Source organism: Numenius arquata, chromosome 11 (assembly GCF_964106895.1).
Source record: "Numenius arquata chromosome 11, bNumArq3.hap1.1, whole genome shotgun sequence".
Taxonomy (NCBI): Eukaryota; Metazoa; Chordata; class Aves; order Charadriiformes; family Scolopacidae; genus Numenius; species Numenius arquata.
The window spans coordinates 42,658,735-42,686,534 of NC_133586.1; the positions used below are offsets into that span (position 1 = coordinate 42,658,735).

The 27,800-nt window shown below is 49.5% G+C and overlaps 1 protein-coding gene across 3 annotated transcripts in view; it reads right to left on the bottom strand.

Moving 5' to 3' along the window:
• TCF7 (transcription factor 7) overlaps positions 1-26,145 on the bottom strand; it is a 77,942-nt gene extending 51,797 nt beyond the window's left edge. For 2 of the 3 annotated variants that reach the window (XM_074156691.1, XM_074156692.1), the window contains exons 1-3: positions 25,942-26,145; positions 25,771-25,837; positions 25,250-25,359 (exon numbers count right to left, since the gene is read on the bottom strand). In XM_074156691.1, coding sequence (XP_074012792.1) covers positions 25,250-25,359; positions 25,771-25,837; positions 25,942-26,145 — 381 coding nt within the window. Of the gene's footprint in view, positions 1-25,249; positions 25,360-25,770; positions 25,838-25,941 lie in introns of those variants that run through there. The other variant, XM_074156694.1, reaches the window with a different exon arrangement.
• Between the last annotated feature and the right edge of the window lie 1,655 nt (positions 26,146-27,800).

Genomic DNA, 27,800 nt, shown 5'->3' on the forward strand with positions numbered 1-27,800 from the left:
GCCCCAGGAAGATGCAAATAAATACCCCCCACCGCCACCCTGACCTGTGTCTTCCCCCAAGGGGGGAATTCCTCTGAGGACTGGGGAAATCCCACAGCATCACTAGGTTTTCTGGGAAGGCTGGAGGACAGAAGAAGCACCTGCCTCCATTGGAGTCTCTAAAACCTTAGAGGCCTCTCTGCCAGCGGAACATCAATGGAATAATCCAGAGTGGTTTGTGGGATTGGGATAATTTTCTGTAGAGGTATTTTGGAAAAGCAGGATCACCACCACCTGGCAATAGCGTGAGTCAAAGGTACACCTGAAATCCTCTTCAGCTGCAGAAGAGCTGCTCTTAACAAAGTGGAGCAGTTAAAAGGAGATAAAGTCACAGTTGCTTTCCAAAAGAAAGTAGTTAACTCTTTGTTCTTAATTCAGGTGGATAAGCATCAGTAAACGGCTCCAAAAAGTGCCCATATTGGGTTCCATGACTGTCACCTTGCGATTTCATGATGCAACTCCAAGACTGAAATTAAATACTTGTTTTTTTAATGTTAGTCATGCAACCTTCCTCTGGGATCTGAATGTCAAGCTGGGTCAAGCTCTCTCCTTCCTCCACACGGTCACCAATTCTATGGAATATATAGGTCAAATTCTGCGCAGACACTCCTGTAAAGCTATTATTTCAAATTATATGTCAATTATGTACGTTGAATTTAGCAACTCTTCCTTTTAAATGCACGCTTGCTTGAGGACTTTAAAACTCTTGGTATCTGCAGTAAAAGACTTTGCCTCACAGTTGTTGTCCTGAAACCAGACAGGACCAGTGGTGAATGGAAGATGTCTTCTTCAGGGAGCTGTGGGGTGGCCTTTGAAACCAATTTCTGATGGTCACAAAGCCTCGGCCAACAGTAAAACTCAGCACCACAATTACTCCTACCACCAAGAGGGAGGCGGAGAACTGAATGCACAGTAAAACCTAAAAGAAGAGACGTTGATCTAGAGCTTTCTGCCTCTTTAGCAAGAACCTTTACCTTCAACAACGTAGAAAAATTGTAGAGGAAAACATCTACGCACATATGTAACTCAGGTGGAGCTGGGGAGGCTGGATTAGAGTTAGGATCTAAAGAAAACATTAAAGAATCATATTCCTTGCTTTGCATAGGGCAGTACACATGAAAAAACACCTAAAGCACAGAAATAAGCATAATTCATTTTCTTTCACCTAATCTGGTCATCTGCAAAGAGACCTGGAGAACACTACACACACGGGAAACCAAAAATACAAGAACCCAAGCGCAGCCAATGATTTCAACAATTAAATGAAGAAATTCAAGCAGAAGGAGATGAAGATGAAAGAGAATTTCTGAATGACGCCGTTGGGAGTCGCTTTGCCAGGCCTTCGCAGCATCACGTACTGGTTGGCTCCGACACCCAGGACACGAGATTTCACCACTTCTGTATTTTTCCTTCACAAACTAGAGATTATAGCTTTGCGAGTTAATTAACTAGAACTAATTCTCTTTTCTTGCTGAAGCACAATGCTGATAAAATGACAAAAATCCGTGATCGATCCAGCAAGAAAAAGACCCGTTTGAAAGGTGGACAGAGTCAAAGTGGGGGGCAAAGGCGCCCCCGAATTTCCCAAGCAAGATTTCACTTAATCCGACGATCCAAGTGCCCTACACTGAGTGCACAGCAGATTGCAGGCTCCTGGTGAATCTGGAGAGCGCACCGCGAGCCCTGCCAGCTCCCAGAACCGCATGAATCATGCCTTAGGATTTTCCAATTCAAAACAGGCAAGAAAAACGATCCCTTTTGATACCACTGAGGTCCTAAAATGTCTTCGGGACTGGGAATTTGCTTTCACTACTCTGTCTGTGGATGAAGTGTGCCCCCCCCCCCCTCCAAGTCCCAGTTTGCAATATCTGGAGGAGCCTTGGCCCCTCGCAGCGATGAGGAGCACCAGGGTTATCACCTGGGAACGTTTCGGACACAAAATGATGAAGAAAACAATGATGGTACCCGGGGCAGGTTTTTTTCCACATCTGTCAGAGGTGGAGGTGTTGGGCATGTGAGCAAATGGAGAAGTCACGAGCTAATTTAGCAAAGAAAAGGAAGTTTGACGGGCTTTGAGGTAAAGTCAGTTAAAGTCATGGTATAGGACTGAGGTAAAATAACCGAAGATACAAACCCCACGTCAGCCTAATCTCTGTTTAATCAATTGCGTTGAAAGAGGCTGAGAAAGAAAGTGCATACCTCATTCTGTCAGAAATACACGCTTTCTGAGTCTAGACTTCTGGCAACACATCATTTGAAATGTTGCATCCTCCGGGGAGCTGACCTGCTGGAATATCCTTCAGTTTATCGTAAATTTTAAAATTTTAGGAATACTTAGGTGTGCTCAAGAAAGACGTATGAGTGGTTGCTGTTGAGATTCAACAGGACTTACGCAGCGGAGACCTCCGAGTACCCACTCAATAAAGCTTTTATGTAGCAAACCAAAAAAGTTCACAGACTCAAGTCCTTGATCTCGCATGTCTAAATCCAAGACTTGCAAATACAGATAGATACAACTAATTTTATGCACAAATTGCCAGGCTGGTTTCGACAAGACCATCCGTAGATGTGAAATCTTTCACCTACGTGAGCATCTGCAGGTCCGAGCCTTACACAGAGCGAAGACTTTGGGAATGTTGCCCGTGGAAGAGGCAGGAACCGGCGATTTAGCAACACAAGGCATTTACGGCCATAAATCTTTAATGTCCACACAAATCAGGCAAAACCTGAGTTTTTAATAACTCACTTATAGGTTGTGGTGCTTGGGCTTCGGTGCTTTCTCTGTGGGACCCCGACCCACTGATGGTGAAGCTGCCCCGGTTCAAATCTCTCTTTAGACAGGTTGTCCAGTGTAAGCCACAACTTGTACCACCAGCTCATCCCAGATAGTCTCTATTCATTATCTGAGAGAATTACAAAACTGAAAAGGGATTAAACCGATCATACGCAGACGTTAAACAGCCGCCTTCAGAATTTTATCTGAAAACCTACACTATTTTTAAAGAATGATACCCTTTGTGATGAGCATGTTAACCGTGGCATGGAAGGGAGTGAAGAATTACATTTCTACTAGAGAATTACACTCCCCGCCACAGAAATCTGTAGGATAGGAAAAAGCACCATAAAAAATGATCTTAGATCCTCTGGGAGTCTTGTACATGGGCACATCCTACCTGGAAGTGGGTTTCTTAGGAAATCTGAGGACACGGCTCCATTCGAGAGTAATTCACAAGCAACAAGAATAGCCAAAAAGTAGAAAGAGGTGCTGCTGGAGAAGAGCAAACGTGGATCATATAAACCAGGGGAAAACACGGAGCCACGGGATAACGAAAGCTTTGGGGCCTTCCCAGCTGCCTACAGTACATGGACCGTGCCCACGTCAATGGATGGCAGCTGAACATCCGACCCGGGGCGGTACCCGGGGACATCACTCCAGCTTCGAAGCTAAAGAAAACAAATTACCCACCAGCAAAGAGATAATTTTTTGCCACTAACACGTTTTGCAAGGGTAGGATACAGCACTCCCAGCCTTTCCTTGTCACTTTGTGCGTAGAGCGGCAGATCCAACCCTTTCCTGATGAGATAAAGCCCTTCTGCGCAGCGCTTGTACTAAAGGCAAATTGTAAATGCAAGGGTTGTAATTTATTTATGTACATTAGAAACTAGCTAATTTGCACTAGTGACTAGATACCCTATTGGAGGTTTTCATATTTTATGAATCAGCAAGCAAGCTAATGAACAAACAATTAAGGAGTGAACAAAGAAACGTACTTTGTTTGTGACTTTTTAGCGAGCTCTAATAATATACTGGATTAGTGAAGACACTTGGTTCAAGCGATGCAGTCTAGACAGCAAACCCACACCATGGGCTAAGATATTTTGGAAAAGGAGTGAAACGTCTGCGCAGGGTGCGATGATGAGAAGCGAGGAAGAGCCGCCGAGGGCTCGTGTGTGAATTTGTGTCTGACGGGATGAGCGGATGACCGAAAACGAGGAACGCTGCCTGGAAAGGTCCGGGTTTTACATCCTTAAATACCGCTGGTGGGTCAAGAAACAGGCAGCTTGTTGTTTGCAGCCAGCAAATCGATGCGTTTAGAGGAGGTAGGAATTAAAGCAATTAGCGCAGGGTGTTGTTGCGCGGACGCCGCCGAGGATGCGCGGGCGGTGGGAGGGCTGCGAGTCTCGGCTCCCGGAGAAGAGGCGAAGGGAGGTGCTCCGGCAGCGTATCCCCCCCCTGATTTCCGACCAGCCGGGTCCTTTCCCCTCCTCCTCCGGCAGGAAGCGTGGCACATCTGCACCCCACCGTGCACCCCGGCGAGAAGGCACCTTGCCTTCCGGTAGGGTGCTACCGGCGTGCAGGCTTCATACCAGATGCGCCCGGTAGCCACGGGGCATCTGGCCGTGGGGCAGCCCCAACTCGCCACCCAAAATCAGGGCAACGGCTGCATGCCGGTGGCTCGGCTCTGCCCCCGAAATATCCCATCCGGCAAACGAGCTCCACAGCTCGCTGGAACTTTTTGGGCCAGGCATAAAAGCTGGTAAACACTTGGACTCGTCTGACAAAACACTCGAGCAGGAGGAAATGGGGTGTGTGCAGAAATACTCCATTACATATTGTAATGGCAGACATTAATTCAATGTTAATAACACTTTGCACTTTTCAATCACATATTCTAAAACGCTTTAGATAGGTGGGGAAGCATTTGGCTGATGATTACTGGGCAGAGCCCAAAGGTGTATTCTCCCCTCAGGCAGGAGGAGATGAAGTGACTTGTCAGAGTGGCGGAGCTGGGAAGAGAATCTACATCTACCCATTTCCAGACCTACATTCCCATCTAGTTGCCAGAAAGAGGAGTTAATTTAAATATTACCGTTTGCTGACCTACTTACAACGCTACCATCAGAACTTGGAAGCCGCGATCAAGTCTATTCCCCTCTATACTTGGGCTTTTTTAGGATAACACTATCTTTGAAGTACGCCTTTCAGCTGCATTAAACAGACGGATCATTATTATTTGCTCCACTTTCTTAACGAGTCCCTGTTTGCTGCGCTTCAGCCGCTGAGAGAATTTGGAGAGACTCTCGCTCAGCCTCGCAACCCTCACAAAGACCTTCCCGGCACAGCGACGGCCGGCTGTTGTCATCACCTTGTCACCCTACGGCCACCGTCACACCTTGCCCAGGGAGCCGGCGGTACCTACAGCCACAGCAGCGCCTGTGCAGAAAGAACAGAAAGTTTGCGACTGTTTGTCCTCTTCCCCGCGTTTTGCTTTCTCAACAACCTTCTCCTTCCTCAACCAGCCCCTTTTCGGTACTTAGTGAGCCACTTTGTCACCTTTTATTGTCAGCCTTCCTCCCCTTCACCAAAAACCCCAAACCCTTTCCTGCTCGCAGAGAGAACTACAGGCACAACCGAATGTCAACAACCACAGCGTGCAACGTGAAAGACGAATTCAAAACACACCCCGTCTCCTTCCCGGTGGCCACCATCACCCGTCGGGGCTCTCCTCCTGCGGTTTCTCGGGTCCCGATCCCCCGTAGCCCGCCGGCCACCCCGGTACCAGGCAGGACAAAACCCCCGCCGGAGGTTGAAGCCGCTGCACTAGATTAAAAAAGGCGATAGTGAAAATCTGAAGTCGGAGGAGAGAGGAAATGGTCAGCCCTGTGCCCGGTCTCGAGGGCTGACCAGGGCTTCCTAAGTAGGTCGTGTCATGCGGAGGAGAAATCACTGTCGACTGACCCAAAGTTGTCCCAAAGCGCCTCCCCGGGCACGGCCACCCTGACCACTCTCATCCTGCGGGCCACCCACGGGCGTACACCCGCTGGAGGGCAAAATCCCAATTTTAATCCCGCCCCAGAGCGATTCCATCCCGACTGAAGTGCCATCCCCAGCCTTCTGCTCGCCCGGGTGGCCGGGAGCCGTTAGCCGTCCCCAGCCTCCCCGTAACCTCCCTCTACACAAACTGTTTACAGACATTTTATCGAGGTGCACCAGGTGTGGATGCGGTTACCAGACTTGGCGACTGTTTACCTCATCCTCCTTCTCTGCATCACATTGTCACAGACTGTATATGTATGTGTACGTAGAAAAAAAAATAAATCAGATAACAATGGTACTTCGGTCACAGCCAGCTCAGCCCCTGCACACTCGATGCACACACGCACCCGCTGCATGTACAGCCCTCGCAGCAAACCACACACGAGCTGCTGCAATCAAGTATCTGCCTTATCTCATTTTTATTTTTTTTTTTTTTGCTGAAGTAAATTACACTGAATTTCTTTCTTTTTTTTTTTTTTTTTTTTTTTACCCTTTTCAAAGCTAATACACAAATGACAGGATGTTGTTGAAGGAAAATATGAGCTTTCATAAGCTATTATTATTAGCACATGCGCACCTCTCCGCTGCTTTGATCTTACTGTAGGTCCCTGTTTATTCCTCCCGACTCTGTACCGGCTGAACTCAAACCCGATGTCTCCTCCGATAGAGATCACGAACAATTAAAGTGGGATTTGTTCGCCACAACATCGCCGAGCCAGAGCTAGGTGATAATTACAAGGGTGACATTCGGCCCCAATACACTATATTTAGTTTTCCCAAAGTCTCTCGGCCGTGACGAGGTGCTTGCTGTCAAGCGGAAGGGTGGTAATGTGTACTGAATAAGCGCTCTTTGATATTTCGCATGTAAGTTAGAGCACGTTCAGGTTTTGTTTGCAGCGGAACTGGGCTTCTTCCATTGTTTTCCCAGCAGAAAAAAAACCCCCACAACAACAACGTTCAAAAAAAAGCCATTACAGGCTGCCTTAAAAACGGTGTGAAGGATTCACAGCCACCTCAGCTGGCTTCACTGACCAAAATAAGTTTATATATATTATTATAGATGGGTTTTTTAACACTTTTGCTGGCAGCACAGAGTCAGCCCTGCTGCAGGAAAGTAATTCCCAGGGTGTTTCTGCTTCGATCATTATTAGGGGAGTTGTTTGCCGAGTGCCAATCAATTACGGACAATTCTCAGGGTGTGATTTGGTGGGGATGCACTGAAAGAAAAAAACTTGGCTCTTAGTCCCTGGCCTAAACGTGCAAGGGCAGAAATCAGAAACAAGAGAGCAGCTTTTCAGTGAGCAAGTATGACTCTATTATGAATTAAGTCCTGGAGACTCCAGTATCTGGCGGGGTTCATTTGTGCTTGGCGCTGAACGGGCTTAGAGGACCAAAGACTCTCAGCTCTAAAGCCAGCTGAATACAACCCCTTTAACCGAGGTAAACGGAGGGAATAAGTTAAAGAAAATAAAGTAAGAGGAATGGGAGAGGTGACTCTACCAACTGACTTCATGCACAATTAGATACTCATAGAATCACAGAATGGTTTGGGTTGGAAGGGACCTTAAAGATCATCCAGTTCCAACCCGCTGCCCTGGGCAGGGACACCTCCCACCACACCAGGTTGCTCAAAGCTCCCGTCCAACCTGGTCTTGAATAATAATTTTAGGCAGCTTGTGTTCAAACACCAACAGGCCACCCAAGGCAGCAGGTGGGGATGAAACGCTGCAGTGGTGGGAGATGCACGTTCAGAGGGGGGACTCTTCCATCCATCCTTCCCTGCATCTGCCTCTACCCCAGCTCCCCGGCTTTGTCCCCACGGGGCAAACGGACATGCCTTTAAAAACACCCCTGCAAAATGGGGTGTTTGTGTGTATATTCAAAACATCAGCCTCAGAAGAGCCACACCAGCGTTGGCAGCTCCAGCCACGCTGGTGGCACGTGGGGGCCCACGCAGAGCGATGCCACCGAAGGCTGAGCGAATGCCACCAGGTCTGGAGGTGACACGCGAGGTGGCAGGCAGCTTAAGGCCACTGCAAAACCAGATGCTCTTTGTATTCAAGGGCACCGGGAGGCTGGAAAGAGCGATGTGAAAAATACATCAGGGGAAAAAAATTAATCAGGAAAAAAAAAAAAAGATATTCTTAATGAGTGTTTTTGTGAAAATTCTGAGCCGGTGAAAAATGTTACCTATTCAATGTTGAAAAACAACGTCAACCCAGCAGGGGCAGGCTTTGAAAAATACCAAAGATGAGAAGTTTGCAGAACTCTTGAGAAGTCCCTGTCAGCCCTAACGACTATGGAAAGGGAATCGGGACCGGCAGCAATCACAGGAGACAGCGGCTGCCAGCGCTGCTGAGTGATATTTACATCAATGTCCTGCCAACAATACCATTACTGGATTATCAGGGCGGATTAAGCCTTTAGCCAATTACCCCGACTGGTAAATTGTAGATTGTCTAGACTTTTTCATGTTCAACAATATGCATGAAGTTTCCCTTTATCGCCGGAGCATCACACGATGCTCTCGTGGGGTGTAATCCTGCGCTTCCCCGGGAGGTTCAGGTGAGCCCTGCCTGCAGCTCCGGGTTGACTTAGTGTGGCCCCGCGCGCAGACAGATTTCTTTCAGACGGGATTCTCATAAATTCAGAACGACTTCCAAATTTCTTGACTAGGAGATCAAAGAGGCGAGCGCTCGCTTCGTGCCATCTGCGGAGCCGCTCAACAGGGCAACGCAGTCTGGGGAGGGGGGGAGGAGGGAGGAGGAGGAGGGAAAAAAGAAAGTCTCGGAGATTATGCCCTCAAAAACAAGCTCGAATGCCACCCTCGCATTAAAAAGCACTGGTTGGCAGTAACAATTAATTTCTTAACTGAAACCCGCCCAACTGTGTCCAAGTGCTTTAATTTGCCTATTGCTACAATATGCAAGGGAGCTGGCAGTAATGGATTTGCAATTAAAACTAAAACTGGCAAAGAAATCGCAAAGCTGGCAAAAGAGCTAATCTGCAAGCCATGATCACAAGATTACAAAGTGTTTATGCACACGCTAATTACCCGAGCACATAGCTGAGAATGACTTGTAGGAGAGAATACTGGGTTTTGCGGGATCTAAACCCCTGGATCCACACGGTCAGCCCAGCCGGCACCCTGGCTACTTCCCAGAGAGAGGGGGAATCAAGGAGATTGGAAGCAGGGAGAGGGAGAGGGGACAGGCAGGCAGGGTGTCCCCGGTGCCACCCCGCAGCACGGCCCGGGGAGGACGGCAATCGCCTCTCAAGCAGGTCAACGGGAGGCAAGTCCTTGGCCAGCATAAGGACCCCATCGGTGCGAAATTAAAATCACCCTAATAAATTAGCACCCGGTTATATGGGCTTTCGTCTATCTCTTAGCTCTAAAAATAGTTATTCCAGCAGGAGACTGGTGGGCCGTGGAGCACATGGCCCCATGCTACAACCACCAAGGGCCAACACGCACCTACGGCCACGGGTACGAAACCTCGACAAATTACCTTCAACAGACAAGATGGGAAGGGAGAAGGAGTTAAAAGTGATCAAACGTCCGTGCAAACAGCTCATAACAGAAAGCGACAGTGGTCAGGGGCAGCGTGAAGAGCAATTTTGAACCACAGGAGAGAATTTCAAGGAGAAAAGCGAGTGAAAGAGTAGTCCCAGAATAAAAGGCTGCTGGGAAAACTGAGATTCTTTAATATATAGGATTAAGGATTGCCAGTATCCTCGGGGAGGAAATGCAAATGGGGTTCAGACCATTTTTTCCATAAAAATTAGGAAGGAGAAAGAATAGACTTTGAAGTTCAACATGTTAGTAAATGAAAGCAACAGCAAAAGGAGACACAAAGAGAAAGCAAGCCCTGGACGCCTAGAATTATGTCTTAAACACTTGGTACTGAAAGACAGAACCCGAGGTGATGAGGAGACTTCCCTTCATGCCACGAACAGATCCCAGAAAATCTCTAGATCAGAAACTGCCTGAGAAAAAAAGGTATTGCACAACAAAGGTAGGCTGGAGCACAGCATTCAAATGGGCTTCTCCGTGCCTCACTCAGCCAGCCCGGGATGACGAGGCTGCGAGGAGAACATCAATGAGGAGCTGGTGCGGATGCCAGGATGCTCCCGGATGCACAGAGCGGAGCAAGGAGTTTGGATGGGGTTCTTTGGTCTGTGAAATGGTGGCTGGAGTTGGTGTGGAAGGAGGCGACAGTCAATGGACATCTACAGAGAAGTCTCTCAGGCTGAGAGAGTTGGGGGGTTCAGCCTGGAGAAGAGAAGGCTCCGGGGAGACCTTAGAGCCCCTTCCAGTCCCTAAAGGGGCGCCAGGAAAGCTGGGGAGGGACTCTTGATCAGGGAGGGGAGCCATAGGAGGAAGGGGAAGGGTTTGACACTGAAAGAGGGGAGATTGAGATGAGATGTGGGGAAGAACTTCTTTGCTGTGAGGGTGGTGAGAGCCTGGCCCAGGTTGCCCAGAGAAGCTGTGACTGCCCCATCCCTGGAGGGGTTCAAGGCCAGGTTGGATGGAGCTTTGAGCAACCTGGTCTGGTGGGAGGTGTCCCTGCCCATAGCAAGGGGGTGGAACAAGATGGTCTCCAAGGTCCTTTCCCACCCAAACCATTCAATGATTCTAAGTCAGGAATCCAATGGGCATCTCTACAGAGATTTTGAGGCTAAACTGCACTGACACGGGCTGATCATTCCTGGCACCTTCATGAAAGCTGGACCGTTTGTCCAGGCTGCAGGGAGGTGGTGAAGGACCAGAAGGACATTGTAAGGATGCACAGCAATAATTGCTGGGTCTGGCAGAGGGATGGATGGTCTCTGTGGTGACTTCTCGGAGGTATCAATGGCCTTGCTCAATTCTGGTATCTGGTTGAGAAGGGCGGTTTGTATTTGGCTGATGGTCACTCCAACCTGTCTACTTGGGTAAGGCACTTACAGAGCGGGTTCAACCCATCGTTACTGGTGGCCATGGAATGCCATGTGTCAGGAAATGGCACCCGACCATCACCGATGCAGATAAGCGTTACGGAGTTAATTAGCACGACAGAAAGGGTGGTTCATGGGGGAAGTGCTTCAAAACTCGGCTTGGAGATTAATTTATCCATCCCTACCTGTAACGCACTGTCAAGCAGTTAATGGTACATCAGCTATTGGGGTAACAGTGACATTCAGGAGGAGATGACACACCATGGCAAAGAGGAGGTGATATAATGTTGGGTCCTTCAGACTGTAAAATCTATGACTCTACATCTGTTCCTTGCTCCAAGTGAGTTGTGTGGACTGTAAGATTTTAAAGAATATAACAGAACCACAAAGTCTTTTCTTGGTTTTTTTTTGGTTAAATACATTTGGGAGAAATTTTTCCTTAAATCCAGATTTGGTTGGCTTCTCCGGACTTGTTAGCCAGCACCTAAGCCAGGCTCTGCCGCTGGGGTCTGCCGTGCTCCCTCTCCCAAGGAGAGCTCCAGATACAACTTCTGCCTATTTAAAGTCATCTACAAACCAGTTTAATAAAAGCTGACTGCATCTGCTTCCATGTTATTAGTTCTGCCCCAAAACTCTGTTCCTGGCAACACAATGTTCCACACTAATGAGCCAAATCTTCCCCTCCCATGGCAGTACTCCTAAACCTCCACACCATTCAGTTCACAAAGTTACCACCCTGTTTTTCCCTCGGGGGAGGGAAGGATTGCAGCTGCAGAGGGGGTTCTTCAAATAATATGAAGGCCAAAGATCTGTGGGAAAATCTGCTCTCAGACAAATAGCACTTGGGGGCATCTGCAGAGAGAACCAGCCCCTCTTTACTTCTGTCTGGGTCCCACGTCCTTCTGGCAGCGGAGTTTTTTTATGAACCAGGCTGCCATTAATCCCCTGCCAGTTCCTACACCCTACCATCCTCTGTGGGCAGACAGCACAGAGTGGGAGATAATGCTGCAGGGAAGTGGTATTTACTTCGGCTGGATTCTGCGGCTTCATGGGAGAGCTTCTACTCGGGGCAGTCATTTCTCACCCGCTCCCGCTGCAAGAAAGAGGGATTTGGGGTAGGCCGGGACGACTTGTCTCAGCTCCTTTTCCAGTGAATTTTCACCCGTTCTCGCCACTTTTCTCCCGGCAGCAGCGAGCGTGGAACAAACAGTGATTCGAGGTTATCACGCGGGAGCGATGCTGCTCAGATTAAAGAGAAATCAGATAACTCTCATTACCTAACTGAAACTCGCTGCTAGACTTTTATAGAGAAACGATAACGTCTGAGAGCGGGAGGACTCTGCTGCCCTGGCAGACACCCCACGGCACCTTGGCTGAGCTGGGGGGGCTGCACCCCGGCTTTCCCGCCTGGCTGCCCCTGTGCCTGGGATGTGGAGATGCTCGGGACGCAGAGATGCCCAGGGTGCAAAGATGCCCAGGGTGCCCAGGATACAGAGATGCCCGGGATGCAGAGATGCCCAGGGTGCAGAGATGCCTGGGATGTGGAGAAGCCTGGGGTGCACAGGATACAGAGATGCCCAGGATACAGAGATGCCCAAGATGCAGAGATGCCCAGGGTGCAGAGATGCCTGGGGTGCACAGGATGCAGAGATGCCCAGGGTGCAAAGATGCACAGGATGCAGAGATGCCCAGGGTGCAAAGATGCCCAGGGTGCAGAGATACCTGGAGTGCCCAAGATACAGAGATGCCTGGGACGCAGAGATGCCCAGGGTGCAGAGATGCCTGGGATGTGGAGAAGCCTGGGGTGCACAGGATGCAGAGATGCCCAGGGTGCAAAGATGCCCAGGGTGCAGAGATACCTGGAGTGCCCAAGATACAGAAATGCCTGGGACACAGAGATGCCCAGGGTGCAGAGATGCCTGGGATGCCTGGAATGCGGGGACGCCCAGGATGCCCATGATGCAGAGATACCTGGGATGGAGAGATACCTGGGATGCAGAGATGCCCGGGATGCAAGGCAGAGCCCCAGCCACCGCGAACACGTGTGGTTTTGGCCTCCACATGCTCACAACTGGAGCCTCCAGTAAGGAAAATTCAGGCTTAGAAGTTGACACGGGCACGATTGATGGCTTTAATATTTCACAAATGGATGCGCTAGCAAAACGGCTGTCTCTGCCCTGCTCTGCTGAGTTTCGCCAGCGTTTCTAAAAGTTGGACTGAACTCATCTGACCGCCTCCTCTAATGCTTTCTGTTATAAACCTTTCTGCACCACATGCGACAGCAGCATCTCCCTGGAAAAGATTTCATTCGCTTCTGACTTTGCCTCAAGCCATTAACTGACAAACTGGCAGCTAGCTCCTGTTAACAAATGATTTCCTAGAGATTACTGTTTAAGTGAAAAAGGTTCCAAGATAAATAGACTCATTCTTCATGACAAGGAATTTGAATTATGCATCCAGGGGTTTGCTACGTGTGTCCAAAAACTACGCCGTGCAATCCTGGAGGTTGCTCTCATCAGCATATTACAAGCGGGTAAATAAGGAACGACATTTTGTCCTGGGTTTAATAGCGCGGATTTGTACGGGGTGTGTGTGTTTGAGACAACGTGCTGGACCATCCAGCCATCGTTCCCATCCCGCTAACGCCACTCTACGAAATTACCGTTTAGGCTGAAAAAGCCATTTGCTTTTAAAGCAAGAAAAGATGCCAACCGCCTCGAAGGAGTTGTGGTTTTAGGGCCACCTGCAACTTGCTAAAAGATTATGAAATTGCAATTTGTTTAATATCTTGAAGTAAACGGTCTAATAAGCAGCAGAGCTGAATTTTTTTGGCTAGTCCTTCTCTGATCGTTTCTGAAACATTCCCTCTTGCAGCAGCCTGTGCTGGATTTTATGCATTTTTTTCTGTATCGACATGGCCCTCCCTGCAGTGCTCTCCAAACATCGCTTACACACGAAACGATAGAGCTTCAGAACACTCCTGGGGGAAACTGAGTCACGGAAAAACAAGCTCCTGGGGGACTGGGGGCAGAAGCTGGGATAAAACCGCGCTTCCTCCGCCGCAGCCCTGCGCGGCAGTTACAAGACTATCCGGTTCCTCTGCTATAAAACTTGGTAACATGCCTCACTTCTTACCTGATTTTGAGAACATCCTGTGTTAACACATAAACAACTGGTGTTACTGATGTCTGTTTATTTGGCCACTTACGTGCGTCTGACACGGCACCTGGTGTTCTCGGGGAAGGGGATCCGTATCAAACGCCCTCCTGGGGTGCAGGCTGGAGGGAGGCAGCTCCCACCCACAGCAAATATCCATGCACACCCCCCCGGAGACAGACTTCTACCACCACACTGGTTTTTAAAAGAGAATTTGGATGAAGAGCGATGCTTTTGGATACAGGAGTTGATCCTTCAGCGATTCACTGCAGCCCGCCTCATTCCTCACTATGCGTTTATATGCAGGTCCACGTACTACATCAGTACAAATAGTATATCACAATTTTAAAACATTTCATTTTGAAAAGTTTAAATGTACGCATGTAATTCTGTACTATTTCCAGTAAATGCCAATCACCACGCAACTGGCACTGACATGTTAGGTAGTTTTCTGTCCCCTTGAGTGAAGACATTAAATTTTCTTTACAACAACTCTTGTATTTGAGCGCTGTCAGAAGTCCCAGCCAGCACACATTTAGTGTTTTAACCTGAATTCTGCTCCTAGCAGGAAAAGAGTTCACCAGACCAGTAAAAAACTTACATTGCTAGATATAGCCCTGGTTTCAGCCATCAGATCAATTATGGAAAACCCAAAAGGACTTTGGCGTGACGTTAACCTCGAGCCAGAAGTGCTCAAAAACTTTTGGGCTTTTTTGAAGCATCGCTATCTGCTGCATTATACAGAGAATATATACCAGTTCTTAGCACTTGGTGGGAAATAACACCCTTAAATTCCTGCTCTGTTTAGAAATGAATGAAATACATTTAAGCTCGATGAGGTTTAGATAAAATTATCTTGTCAAGGTGTTCCCGTGTCCCCCCATGCAGCTGTTTTGGGGAGCTAAATTAGCGATAGCAAACGCATTTCTGTGATGCCATTTTACAGCATTTGATTCTTCAGAGTTGCCAACAGCCTGCAAGAACCCAACCGATCGACCTGAAAACCTGAGAGCCCCCTTTCCATTGGAAAAGGACTCCAGAGCTGGACAAGGGACAGGAACTGCTCCTTCAGTTAAAACGACCCAGAGAGCGCCTGGGATTCCGGCGGTGAATCACTCCGGGTTGAATCGCTTGGAAGAGTTTGTGTCCTGCCCCATTACAACCACAGCGACATCTGATTTGAATGAAACTCCAGCCGTAATGATTTTCATGCCAGCTATTTAAGAAGCAGTGTCGTTTTCTTCAACACCCTGTTATTTCATCTGCTATCGCCAACGATTTTCCTCCAGTTCCAAAAGCAAACTTATTTTGAGGAAACAGACCGTTTCCAACCGGCTTTAGAGGTTGAACACCTTAAACACACTTAAAAGCCTGGATGGGCTTAAACCCCAACCTTTAGACATCCTGGTGTTTGAAGGTGTAGGTCTCCACATCCCCATCTCTGCTTATAAAAGAAAAATGCGATGGCGAGATCAGCACTGAAGATTCAAACGTTTGGGTTTGGGGTTTGTTTTTTTGTTTGTTTGTTTGTTTTTTGTTTTTGCAGAAAACCATCCCTCCAGTAATGCTTTCAAACAAATAAGGAGCGCGAACCGAAACACACCGGCAATGAAACGAAAAGCTGACGATGAGCTCTTCAAAAAGCTCTGCGGCGCTATCAGTTGGCAGGGCTGTGTTGCCTGTCCCAGAGCTATGGCAGTTTATATCCCCGACGAAAAATATCCTTTGCTGCAAAACCCGCCCCAGCCAAGGCGGCTGCAGCCTTTCATATTTCACAACAGAAGTTTCTGATCGCCGGGACGAGGAAGCAAATTTTTGTTGTGGCTACATTACTGTGTAATTACTGCAGATTTCATTTACGTGCCTCTGAATCCTACGGCAGACACAAAGGCCGTGGCAGCTCCTCGTATCATCATCTAACGCTCCAGGTTTACGTTTTGACGGTTAATCCCACAAATATCAGGGGTGGGGTGTGTCTATTGAAGGGAAAAAACCTATTTCCATTGATAGGAAAAAGGGAAATATAACTGATACCATCAATCGCCGTCAAACTGACAGCACGAAGAGAATCCCATGTAAAATAAATGAAACAAAAATTAGCCATTTTCTCAACAAAATCAGGCTCAGAAACACAGGGATAAGATCAGAAAGGGACAGCCCGGGTTAAGAGACTATTCATGGGACCCGAACGTGGAAAATTCCATAAAGCGCCAACGTTGCTAAGAATATTCAAAAGTCAAAGCTTTCTGTGGGTGTGCACGCACAGAGATGTCAACACAACTATTTCACGATCACCGAAATTGCTACTAGCCTGCATCCTCTCCGAATGGCTATTTTTAGGCCCCAGCCTTTCATGTGGTATAATGATGTGGATTTTACAAGAGCATTTATAATGTGTTTCATATGGTGCACAGTCCGGGAGAAATTGCTTTGTATCAGAGAAAGTTAAACAAAAAGGTTTGGGTGGGTTGTTTCGGAGTTGTTGGGTTTTTTTTGTTTTTTTTTTTGGAATTTTATTTCTTATTTTATACTGCTGCTCCTGTTTTGGATTTAGGGCTTACATGCATATTTTAATTTATCCTATGTGACAGCACTGGCTATCCCAAAGGAATGCTCAGCATAGCACGATGCGATCGCGCAAAACGCCACCTGGATTTGGGAATCCGCGCGTCCCTTTGGACGGTGGGATTTCAAAGCTGGCGATGCCACACGGGGTTCACCGCAGCAGGAAGCCAAAGCTCAAAGGCCAACTTTCGACCTCGGCTTGTCAGGGGTTGTACGCGGTCTCCCACATTAGAATCCGCCTTTCTTCTTTTAGGGCAAAACCGTACAAAGCGAGGTTTGTCGAAGACGACGACTCCTCCTCGTTATCTCCGCTCCCGCGCCAGGAATTCCAGGGCAGGGGCACGTAACGAGAAACAACTCATCGGCCTCTCCACGCTAAGAACAACGCATTTTCATGTGGTGGATCTTACCGATGGTTTATTTCCTAAACACGAAAGCAAGCTCCACCGTGCCACCTCCTCGGCCTGGGAATAAAAATTCCACATTTCTGATCCTTTCCGAGCATTTTGCTGGGAAGAGAATCTTCCCAGCACTTCTTCCACAAGCATGTGCATAACTGCAACCCCCCTGGTGCTGAGTCAAACATACTTTACGATGCTGGGCTTTCAACATTTTGCTTTTTGTCTGAGTTCCATCAGATGAGAACCTCTGTTTACGCTCGCGTGTGCTATTCCTCAGAGCAAACCACAGCAGAAAACAAATTCGCCATACAGCGTACAAGTTGAATCACTTAAAAAACAAAAAAAGGTCTTTTTTTGGTCAGTCCATGATTACTGCATAGCTCTTCAAGGCAGACGTGTACTTTTATAGTTCCAGATTCTCCATGGAACAAAGGAGATACTGTTGAGATGTTTTTTTGCCTATCATTTAATCAAATGTAAAGTTGTTATATCCGGAGGGGAAAAGCGCTCTAGATTCTAGTATCCAGCTTTACTTTGGTTTCGAAAACTTACCACAGCATTGTTGAGTTTATTGTTTTCTTTCACAAAATACTAATTTTGGGACCCCGTGAAACACAATGAAGCAGATTCTTTGCGTTGCAGCTGCGCTGTGTTTAGCACAGAAGCGGCAGACGGGAGAGGAGCAGTGGTTTAAAGCCACTTTGGTGACCTCTCGCCCGGTGCCTGCAGCCAGCGGGATGCTCTGGATGGGTGCCGCTCCTCCTGCCAACCCTCCTCATCCTCAGCATTGACCAAATGTCCCACTTGCTCCATGAAACGACCTCACAGAGGCAGTGGTGGTGGAACAGCCCTTCATAACTTTGGGAATGGTCATAAATTAAAGACCCAAAGGCAAAAAACAGAGAAAGGGCCACAGGACAGAGCAGCGATAAGTTGCTCTGGAAGAAGGTGAAGGTGAGAGCTCTTTGTCCAAGGTCATTGGGAGGGGACTGAGAAAAAGATGCTCACAACTCGGAGGTGTGTGATGTTGCAATGGCTTCCTTTAAGAAATGAAGTAGGTGGGTTTGAGAGCCAGCAGCATCTGCTGAACCACCAGCCCCACGGCGAGGATGGAGACCTTGGCTGACATTCGTGGAGGGCTTGGTACAGACGTTGCAGGTTCCCAGGACCACCTCATCACTCACACCGCGAATTGCTGGCCCTGCCCCAGGGCTGGAGGGAGCTGTGCCCCCCCCCAGACAGACCGACGGACAAGCCAGAAGAACAGGAGATCGGTCTTTACTGATTCAGTTGGACTAAACCTGGAAACCAGGAGATGACCAGCTCTGTATCCTGTTACCAACTCTGTGAGTCACCCCGTCCTCCTACCAAACTTTTGTTTCATCCTCCAGACACCGAGATTAACGAGCAAGGATCATGTTATAGTTTGTTTTTTTTTTTTTAAAGAGAGATTTGGAAGAATTGCACATGAAAGAGCCTGTCGGGGGGACTCACATGTCCCAGCTTGGCATCAGCCTGGGATTGGGTCAGGCTGAGAAGTTTTCCCTGCCCCAGTGGCTCTGCAAAGAGCCGGGGAAGCAACTTGTACTTCCTCTCCTCTTTCTGTGCCCTCCACCCACCACTGGTAAATGATGAGGTAAGAGCATATATACATCAGGCTGGGAGAGATGCTGACGTGAGCCATCTCCTGGCACCAGGAGGGGTGAGCTGGAGCAGCAAAGGCCTGGGAACCCCAGGACATGAGGAGCAAACGAAAGGAGAGGTGTTACATGATGGCTGCGGACAGCCCAGAGCCTCAGAGGGGTGGGATGGAGAGAAGCTCCCGCAGTGGCAATGTCCTCTCCAAGAGGACAGCGCTGGGGGCGTCTGGCATCTAGTCCCTCTTCAAATGAATGCAACAGATGGGAGAAGACAATCCTTGAGGGTTCCTTGGGGAACTTGTGACTTGCGTATGGTGCAGAAGATAGTAGTAACTGAACGGCAGCACATACTCGACTGTTGTTGACCCAAACCCACCCTGGCCAGGTCCAGCACACCTTCCCCATGAATGTACATGATGCTCAGAGATGGATGGGTCCTTCCTTCACCTTCTCTACAGTGGACTAGCGAGGGGGGCTCAAAGGCCAACCCATATGAAACGAAGACTAAACTCGGTCTTGCCGAATCACTCACGGCCAAAGGGCAGTCAAAGAACTGTAGGTGTGAAATTAATGGCAAGCCGTAGATGTTTCCTCAAAACCGTTGATATTTCTCAGCGCTTGACTGTGCTCTACCAATAACCATCCTGTCATCTACACCCAGACACACACAGTCCGGACCAGATTGCGATCTTAGGTGTGCAGCTCACACCACCCGCATCCTGAAAACCTGCTTCACCTGCAGATCACGCTAGAGATAGAGAGGGATTCAGCCTGCGATTAGGATCTGGCCCTCCACAGATGATCTATGAGAGCAGTCAAGAGAGTCATCCCTAGGGAGTCGGCAGTGTCTGTTCAGTCACAGGAACACACGCGTGGTTACTTGAGCTAGTACCTAAAAAAGAGGTACCCAGCACACCCCATTTGTCAGAGTTTCCACCCAAATGCAGGAACTGGATGGTGCCTGTAGACTGATGGCAGGAGAGGGACCGCAAGCTGCGAGGTGACACACGTTGCAGAGCTCCTGGCCCCCCTCTCCCGCCGCTCCCCACCCCCGTCCCTCGCTGAAAGCTTCGGATGCCAGACCAGCTCCGTTCTTTCATCTTGGACACGTCGTGCGCCGCTAACCCCCAAATCACTTTGTTCTTCACAGTTAAAATTTCAGAAGTATTAATCATTAACATGGATGAGCTCTGGGAGCTTGGGTTGATGGTAGGTTTTTTTTTTTTTTTGCTTTTCTCTCCAAATACTCAACTGGTTGAGCTACTAACACTTCGCAAACAGCAACAGCTGGAAGCTTGCAGGAACGGTGCCTTGACTGTACGGAATCTCATAGCAACTCCCCACCGACAAAGCATCCCGTGCCCGGGAAGCCAGTTCCAGGGTAGCCTGCGAAGGAATCCCAGCGGGAGAGCAGATATTGTGGAACCATCTGAATCACGTGCGCGCTTATTCACATGCAGGGATTTACATAAAGCTTGCTTTTGTTTCCCTGTGACATTTTTCTTTCTCTTTTTTTCGTTCCAAACAATTTTAAAAATAAGGTTATATTAGACCACACACAGGCAGTGCTGTATCATGTCACTGCTTCTTAGGCAGAACTCTCTAATTTATTTCAAAGGGAAGTTCGGCTTCAAAATTGAGGGTGTGATATGAACTCAAGAAATTAACACAAGAATTTTCCTTGGGGGGAACGGAGGCTGAATCAGACATGCAATAAATGACCTCGGAAGCCCTGTGCCTTGGTACATCCACCTATCCGACATTATGCTTTCATATAAAAAATTATTTTCACTATTATCCTATTCCTAGCCAGGTAGAAGAGCTGGAAGAATTGGATTCGCTCTGGTCAGGAGGGAACAAATTACTCATCTGTCTGTCTGCCAGGACGTCCATCAACAGCCACCGCGCTCCTAGCGCTTTCTGCCGGGAATATAGCAATTTACGGGGACAGAGTAGTGTCCCGGCGAGGTCCCGCGGCACAAGCCCTGCTTTTAGGGAACCTGGCTGGGATGCCGCTGGTGATACTGCCCTCCCGCAGCAGCAGGCGCTGCCGGGAACGCGTGGAGCTGCTGTGAGCCACGCACAACATCTGGAGAGGGACGCGGCAGCCACAGATCCCCATCACAAGGCGACTCCGGGGAGTTTTCCCACTGGTTTCAACAGGATCAGAACCCGACACGGGAAAAAAGCCATACTAAATAAACCATTGCCCCGACAGCGCAAGCTGGGACAGAAAGGCTTCTCCACAGAAGCAGCTGAGCTGCAGATTTCCTTCCGCCAACTGCTGGGGGGGCAAGAGCCTCCTCCCGCCGAGGGATGGAGCAGCCCCAGGGGAAGGGGCTGCAGCAGAAGTAGCTGCATCCCAGGGCTCAGCTGATGCTCCTTGAGCTTCTCTCCGGCCAAGGGCAGCAGGAGACTTTTCAGCTCCGTGCTTTTTGACCTCATGCTGGAGGTTTGGGACCTGTGGCCCCAGGCCAGCAGTAACTGCACTTTCATCTTGCCCTGCCCAAGGGGACATTTCAAACCCACCGCACGGGAACCATGCTCCGGGAGCCCGGGGGACCACAGGGAGCCAGCTCTGAGCATCGGCACGATTTCCCAGGCCTGCCATCTCCTCTGGGGACTTTAGATGTGCAGAGCTCGGGAAGGCCCCACCACCCCTCTGCTCCTACAAAAAGCTCTGGTTAGACAACTTAATCATTAAGAAAATTAGGTAGTGTCTGTTTTCCAAAGAAATAGAGGCTCTTGGACCTCCGTTTCTCACACAGACAGAAAGTCCAGTGCCTCAGATTTATATATAAGACATTTTAATTCTGCCTTCACACACCTCACACACTCATTACACACAACAGAGGTGCACAGACGGCGTGAAGAGCCCCCCGCAGAAGCTCTCCCACCGACTGGAGCGGGGAGAGTTTGTGCCCTACATACGGGACAGAACAGCTCGTTCACCTATTTTATAAGCCTCTTTACAAAAGGAACTTAAAGAAACTTGTAAGTGCTCCTTCTACCATTTAACTACCACATGGTACAAGATATAACAATGTTCAGAAAACCCCCTCGGGTCTAAACTCAATTATACAACTGTAGCAAGAAAAATATTTTAATCTGATCAAAGTGTTAACATGTTTGACCATGTCTGACCTCTAATGTTTGTAACCACCTAAAAGGCTGATGTTCTTACTAAGGATGTACCTTAATTTGATTTAAAGTCATTTGTACTATTTAGAAAAGGATATAGTTTTATGATTTTTATATTTCATTTAGAAAAACAGTTCCTCAACTTGTTAATATTCTTCGGAAGTTTCTTGCAGATTTTCAACCGGCAAATCCTACATATTGCAGTCTGGGAAAAGCTGGGCTTGGCAAGAGTCAGGAGAACCAGGAACCACCGTGGATGCGACACCAGGCGAGAAATGGTTCTCCTAGTGCCTTGCAAAATTCCGAGATTTCAGATGCACACAGCCTGTGTCTTAACACACTTTACCCAGAACACGCCCTCCCCAGCCGACGGGAGTTCACAGAATGCTCCCAAAACGGGGGATACCCAGGCTCAGCCTTGTCCCCAGCTCCAGGAGCACCTTCACCTGCACACCCTGGCCAACCCCCATCCTCCTTTCTATCTCTGACAGCTCTCCTGCCAGCCCAGGCTCCTTGTGCGTGCTCAAACCAGCATCACTCCGGCTGAGCTGCCCCAAACTGGCATTTGCCACCCGCAGCCGAGGTGGCCCACCCAGCTGATGGCTACAGGGTGGCTCTTGCCACCTCGCTGGGGACATCGGCTGGGCTCGGCGTTGCTGCTGATGTCAGGTCAGTTGTCACCCGAACACATTCTGCGCATCACTCTGGAGCGACACCAGAGCATGTAAATAACACAAGTGGGTGTGTTTGGGTGAAAAAAAAAAAAAAAGAAGAGACAATTTGGGCTGGGGAGATGCGGGCAGGATGCTGGGGTGCGCAGCGTAACAGTTAGCGGGTTCCCAACCACCTCGAGGGGAACAAAGCAGAAGTGATGCTGCTGAGAAAAATAAGAGAGAGAAAAAAAAAAAAAAAAAAAAAAGGAAAAGCAGCACACCGGTAACGCCGGTAACAACACACCCACCCAGGCGGGTGCTCCGGGCCGGCTCCGGCGCCGCTGGCAGCCCCTGCCGGGGTTCGGAAGGAGCCCGCAGAAAAAAAAATAAATGTGGTTTTACGGTGTGTCGCAGGGCGGGGGTTCAGCCCGCAGCCTCAGTGCCGGCCGCCCTTCCACTTTCAGGGAGCTGTATATATATTTTTCAATCAGTGAAATGTGAAGCCCTGCAAGTTTGCAAAAGCACTCCTGGGTTATTTTGTATTTTTTTTTAATTTTGATTTTTTTTTTTTTGCAGGTTCTGAAATTAATCCTAGCTGCAAACAACCGTTTCCAGGAAGCCCCATTAACCCAAATATAATCTCCACTACCGTGCGCACGCATGACTGTGATACGTAATCCCATTCACTTGCACAGCCCTCCTCCCCGACTCTACTCGTGCTAAAGCGTTAATTAAAACACACTTTTATGGATGGTTAAGTATCTGCAATCTTCGGTCACAGATCTGACCTCCTCAATTATCGCAAGCAGCCACCAGATTATAGCCCGCACTTCATATAACACCCAGAGCAGCAATAAATCTATATGAGAGCAATACATCATTTACTACGATAACCTTTGCACAGTCAATATAAATACAAGACGGAATTGCCCAGGAAGATACATCGGAATAGCGAATAACCAAAAGACCAGCCAGATTTGATCTGAGGAACAAATCTTCCCCTGCCTGTTAGGTAACAGATTTTTTTTTTTTTTTTTTTTTTTTTTTAGCTGAGAAAAAATAAATCAAATCGGCTTTTTTTAAATCACGCCACACAAAAAACACCGCAGGATGTGACCAGGCCGAAGGAAAGCTGGCGGGGGCAGCGGGTGGTTGTCTGTGGCTCTCGAGGGGACAGGGCTCTCTGCTACTCGGTTTTCTCCCCTTCCAGTTCTGCACACTCTACTCACTCCCCTCTGCTACTCCGACGGTAACCTCTGGGGGTTTTTAGTATATTATCAAGGGGAAAGGAGATTCACAAACCACAATCTACTTTTTTCTGCTTAATTGCTAGTAAATAGGCTATTGCGCTTTGTTGCCCATCTAAGCGAGGGTTTAAGATTAAAAGGAATATTCTACTACAGCAAATAGCTGCTGGGCTAACGTAACTCTGAATTTACACAGATCCTATACCAGGGAGCAAACTAAATGCATTTAAATAAGACAAATTTAATGTCATCGTTTAAAATGTATCAAGAAGAGAGGAACTTAGTATTTTAGAGGGTCGAGGGGGATACCTGGTACCTGGAGGAAGGGACATGAGGTGGGAAGCAACAGAAGAAACGCTTATTTGGATGACAACGCACACACACCGGCCCTGCCTCGCAAACACATCTCTTTTCCTGCTGTACACTGAAGGAAGCCTTCAAAATTTAGGGACAGACCCGCAATATCTGCACAGTGACTTCGGCAAGGGTACAACAGGCTGCAGTGGGAAAAATTCAGGTCCCCAGAGCAACCGAGAAGGGCTGTGCTGGGAGACGGACAGGCTCAGGGAGGGACCCGTCCCCTCCTGCCACCCAGGGTCGGGCGGGAAGACACGCAGGGATTCCAGCAAACGGTGTTTTATCCCACTTTAACTGGAGCTTCATACCCCACGATCCATCAATTTTTCACAGCGCCAGTAACAACCTGCCCCTCTAGTGACAAAGGGGTGAAATTAAGGAGCGCGCTATGTGTTCTTCTAAAACCTGTCCCTTTACAGGTTTAAAACTAAGGCTGAAATAAACCCAATGAAGTTCTGTTCTCGTTCACCGACTGGAACTGCAGGATATCCTCTGAAAGGAGCGCGGCAACGCCGGCTCCTCGGGAGCGACGCGAGCACTGATCATCCACCGCCAACACCGTGACATTATTTTCTGAAGTTCTGACAGGGACGGTGATGGGAAACGACAGCTTTTGGAGAGTAAAGCTTTCGTTTACTTATTCCAGTAGCAAAACTTATAAACATTAGAATATCCAAAATTACTAAAGCTGATTTGACCCGAGAGGGGAAAAAAAAAACAACTTTACAGCAAGAAGACAGGAACAGTCCTCCAGCAGCATCGAGCCTTTTCCTAAAAACCTCTAGGGCCATTTTAGAAGCGTAAAAGCCACTTTCTGGGCCACCAGCCACAACAGAGCCCCAACCGAAGGCAGGCCCAAACCTGGCCGTTTCACAAGCAGATAACGTCAAACTCCAGTTAAGCTGTGGGATGTATCCCTGAACACAAACACCCGACGCTGCTCGTCTCCAAAGCCTGTGACCCACAAAAAGGCAGAGCCACTCTTACATGAGATTTTAGGCTCTGACGGCTGGAGGAAGAAAGGAAAGAGGATGGGGAGGTTGGAAAAGAAGCTCCTCCAGCAAATTCGCAGCCAAGCAGGCGCTCGCTGCCGAGCATCTTTTCCCCCCCTTCCCGCTCCTTCTCCCTTCCGCTGGGACAGAACAAGCATTTTAGAGACGGGGATGTAATTTGTCAGGAAAGGAGAAGAAAAAAAAAAAAAAAAAGCACGTGTAGGTGCCTGCACGATACCTGCAACAGACTTCAGCAGTGAGAGAGGCCACAAAACTCCTCCGTGAGGAGAGGATGAACTCACCAGAGGTGACATAGATCCATTGGGCAGATACGGGTCTGAGAGCATGAGGAAGGGGTAGCCAGAATACGCAGATCCTTTATACATCCCTGGGTCCTGATGCTTCATACCTGCTGAAATTAAAGTTCCCCGTCAGGATTCGCCTGACGACGGGCGATTCCTCTGCCTTGCTGCTGGGGGGGTTACAGCGCATTTGGAGAGTCTTTTTGCACTGTACTCCTCGGGGAGGGTGTTGGGGGGGGTTGCTGGGGTCCCCTGGGGGTGCCGTGTCCCGCAGGGGGTGCATCGGGAAGCCTCGCTGCTGTCGGGAGCAGCTTTCCCCAGGGGGATTTGTGGTGGCCAAGCTGGCATCCCTTACTCTGGGGGGGGTTGTAGGGTAGCGGGCCAGGGGACCAGGGGGTTCACCCACCCCGGGGATGGCGAGCGCTTGGCTGGACGGGGCGATCCGGGGGAGGCGACTGGGGGGACAGGGGACGGGGAGGGGGGTTTCACACACACAGAGGCGGGGGTCGCCGCGGACTAACCATCATCCATGTGGTCCGGGAGCTTCTCCTGATAAACCCTCTGCGGATCCTGCACACGCCTGATGGCCTGCATGGGGAGGAGAGAGAGAGGCAGAGCGGGGGGTGGCGGGGCGGGGGGCTCGGGACCGGGCGGGGGCGGCGAAGACGGGGGGGGGGGTGGGGGGGGCTCACCTCGGGGTCGGCGGCGGCGGCGGCGGCGGCCGGGCTCCCGCTGCCCTCCGACTCGTTCACCAGCGAGGACTTGAGGTCGGCCAGGTCCCGCTCGGTGAAGGCGTTCTCCGGGATCTTCTCCTCCTGCTCGCCCTCGTCCTTGAAGGCCAGCATCTCGTCGGTGGCCCCCAGGTCGTCCCCGCCGCCGCTGCCCAGCTGCGGCATTTTCCTCCCGCCGCTCCCTCCCGAGCCGCGCAGCAACTTTCCCGGCGAGTATTGTTCTCCGCCGCCCGGATCAAGCCCTTCGCAATTATTATTTCTTTTTTTTTTTTCCTCTCTCAATTTTTTTTTTCCCCTCTTGAAAAAAAAAAAAAAAAAATCGAAAAAAAAAAAATCTCGCTCCCTCTTGGAATTCTTCTTTTTAAAGTTTTTTTTTTTTTTTTCACCCCTTTCCAACTTTTAAACTTTTTCTTTCCTCCAACTTTGCTGCCCCTTTTCAAATTCCCTGTCTTTCAAAAAAAAAAAAAAAAAAGAATTATAATTGGTTTGGGGTTTTTTTTTTTTTTTCCCCTTCTTAAATCTTTTCCTTCCCCCCCCCTCCCTCCCTCCCTCCCTTCTCCCGGCGGCTGGCGGGGGGCTCGGCAGGCTGCGGGCAGGCGTCGCGGGATGCCGGGGCTCCACAGCCCACCCACCCACCCCCCCGCCCGCCCCCCGTGCCCCCCCGCCCCGTCCCGAGCCCCGGGAAGTTTCGCTGGGAGCAGCGGGCGCCGGCGGCAGCCAAAGGCACGGAGCGCCCGGTGCCTGTGTGCGATCGCGGCGGCGCGGCGGCCAAGGGCTGCCGACATCAAAGCGGCCGCCGGGTGATTGGCAGCTCCGGGGAGGGGCCGGGGGCGGGCACAGGCACACACGCACACATGCACACACACACACATACACATACATACACATACACACACATGCACACACCGCACACACGCTCCGTGCTTGCCTTAAAGGGACCGACAGCCCGCCCCGCCGCGCTATAGCGGGGTGACAACCCCCCCGCACCCCCCCCCCCCCACTCCCGGTGCGGCACCCGCACCCCGCCGGCCCGGCGCCCCGAGGGGGGGTTTGGGGGTGCGGGGTGGCCCGATGGTGGGCGGGTCTGGGGGCTCCGTGCGGCCCCCGGCGACCTGCACACATCTGTACGTACAAACACGCGTGTGCGCATCTGTACACACACACATGTGTGCTCACACGGCTGTGCACACACCTGTGCACACGTGTGTACAGAGGCGTGACTGCACATACCTCTGTGTACACACACCTGTGCACATGTGTGTACATGTGTGTGACTGCACACACATCTGTGTACACACATCTGTGCACGTACGTGTACACAGGCGTGACTGCACATACATCTGTGTACACACATCTGTGTACACACATGTACACAGGCGTGACTGCACACACATCTGTGCACGTACGTGTACACAGGTGTGACTGCACATACAACTGTGTACACACACCTGTGCACACGTGTACGTGTGTGTGGCCGCACACACATCTGTGTACACACATCTGTGTACACACATGTACACAGGCGTGACTGCACACACATCTGTGCACACACTGTACACAGGCGTGACTGCACATACAACTGTGTACACACACCTGTGCACATGTGTGTACGTGTGTGTGACTGCACACACATCTCTGTATACACATCTGTGCATGCACATGTACACAGGCGTGACTGCACACACCTCTGTGTACACACATCAGCATGTGCATATGTGCACACAGACACACATCAGGATGTGTACTTGTGCACGCAGAGACACATCAACACGTGTAAGTGTCCACACAGAGATACATCAGCACATACATGTGTGCACAGA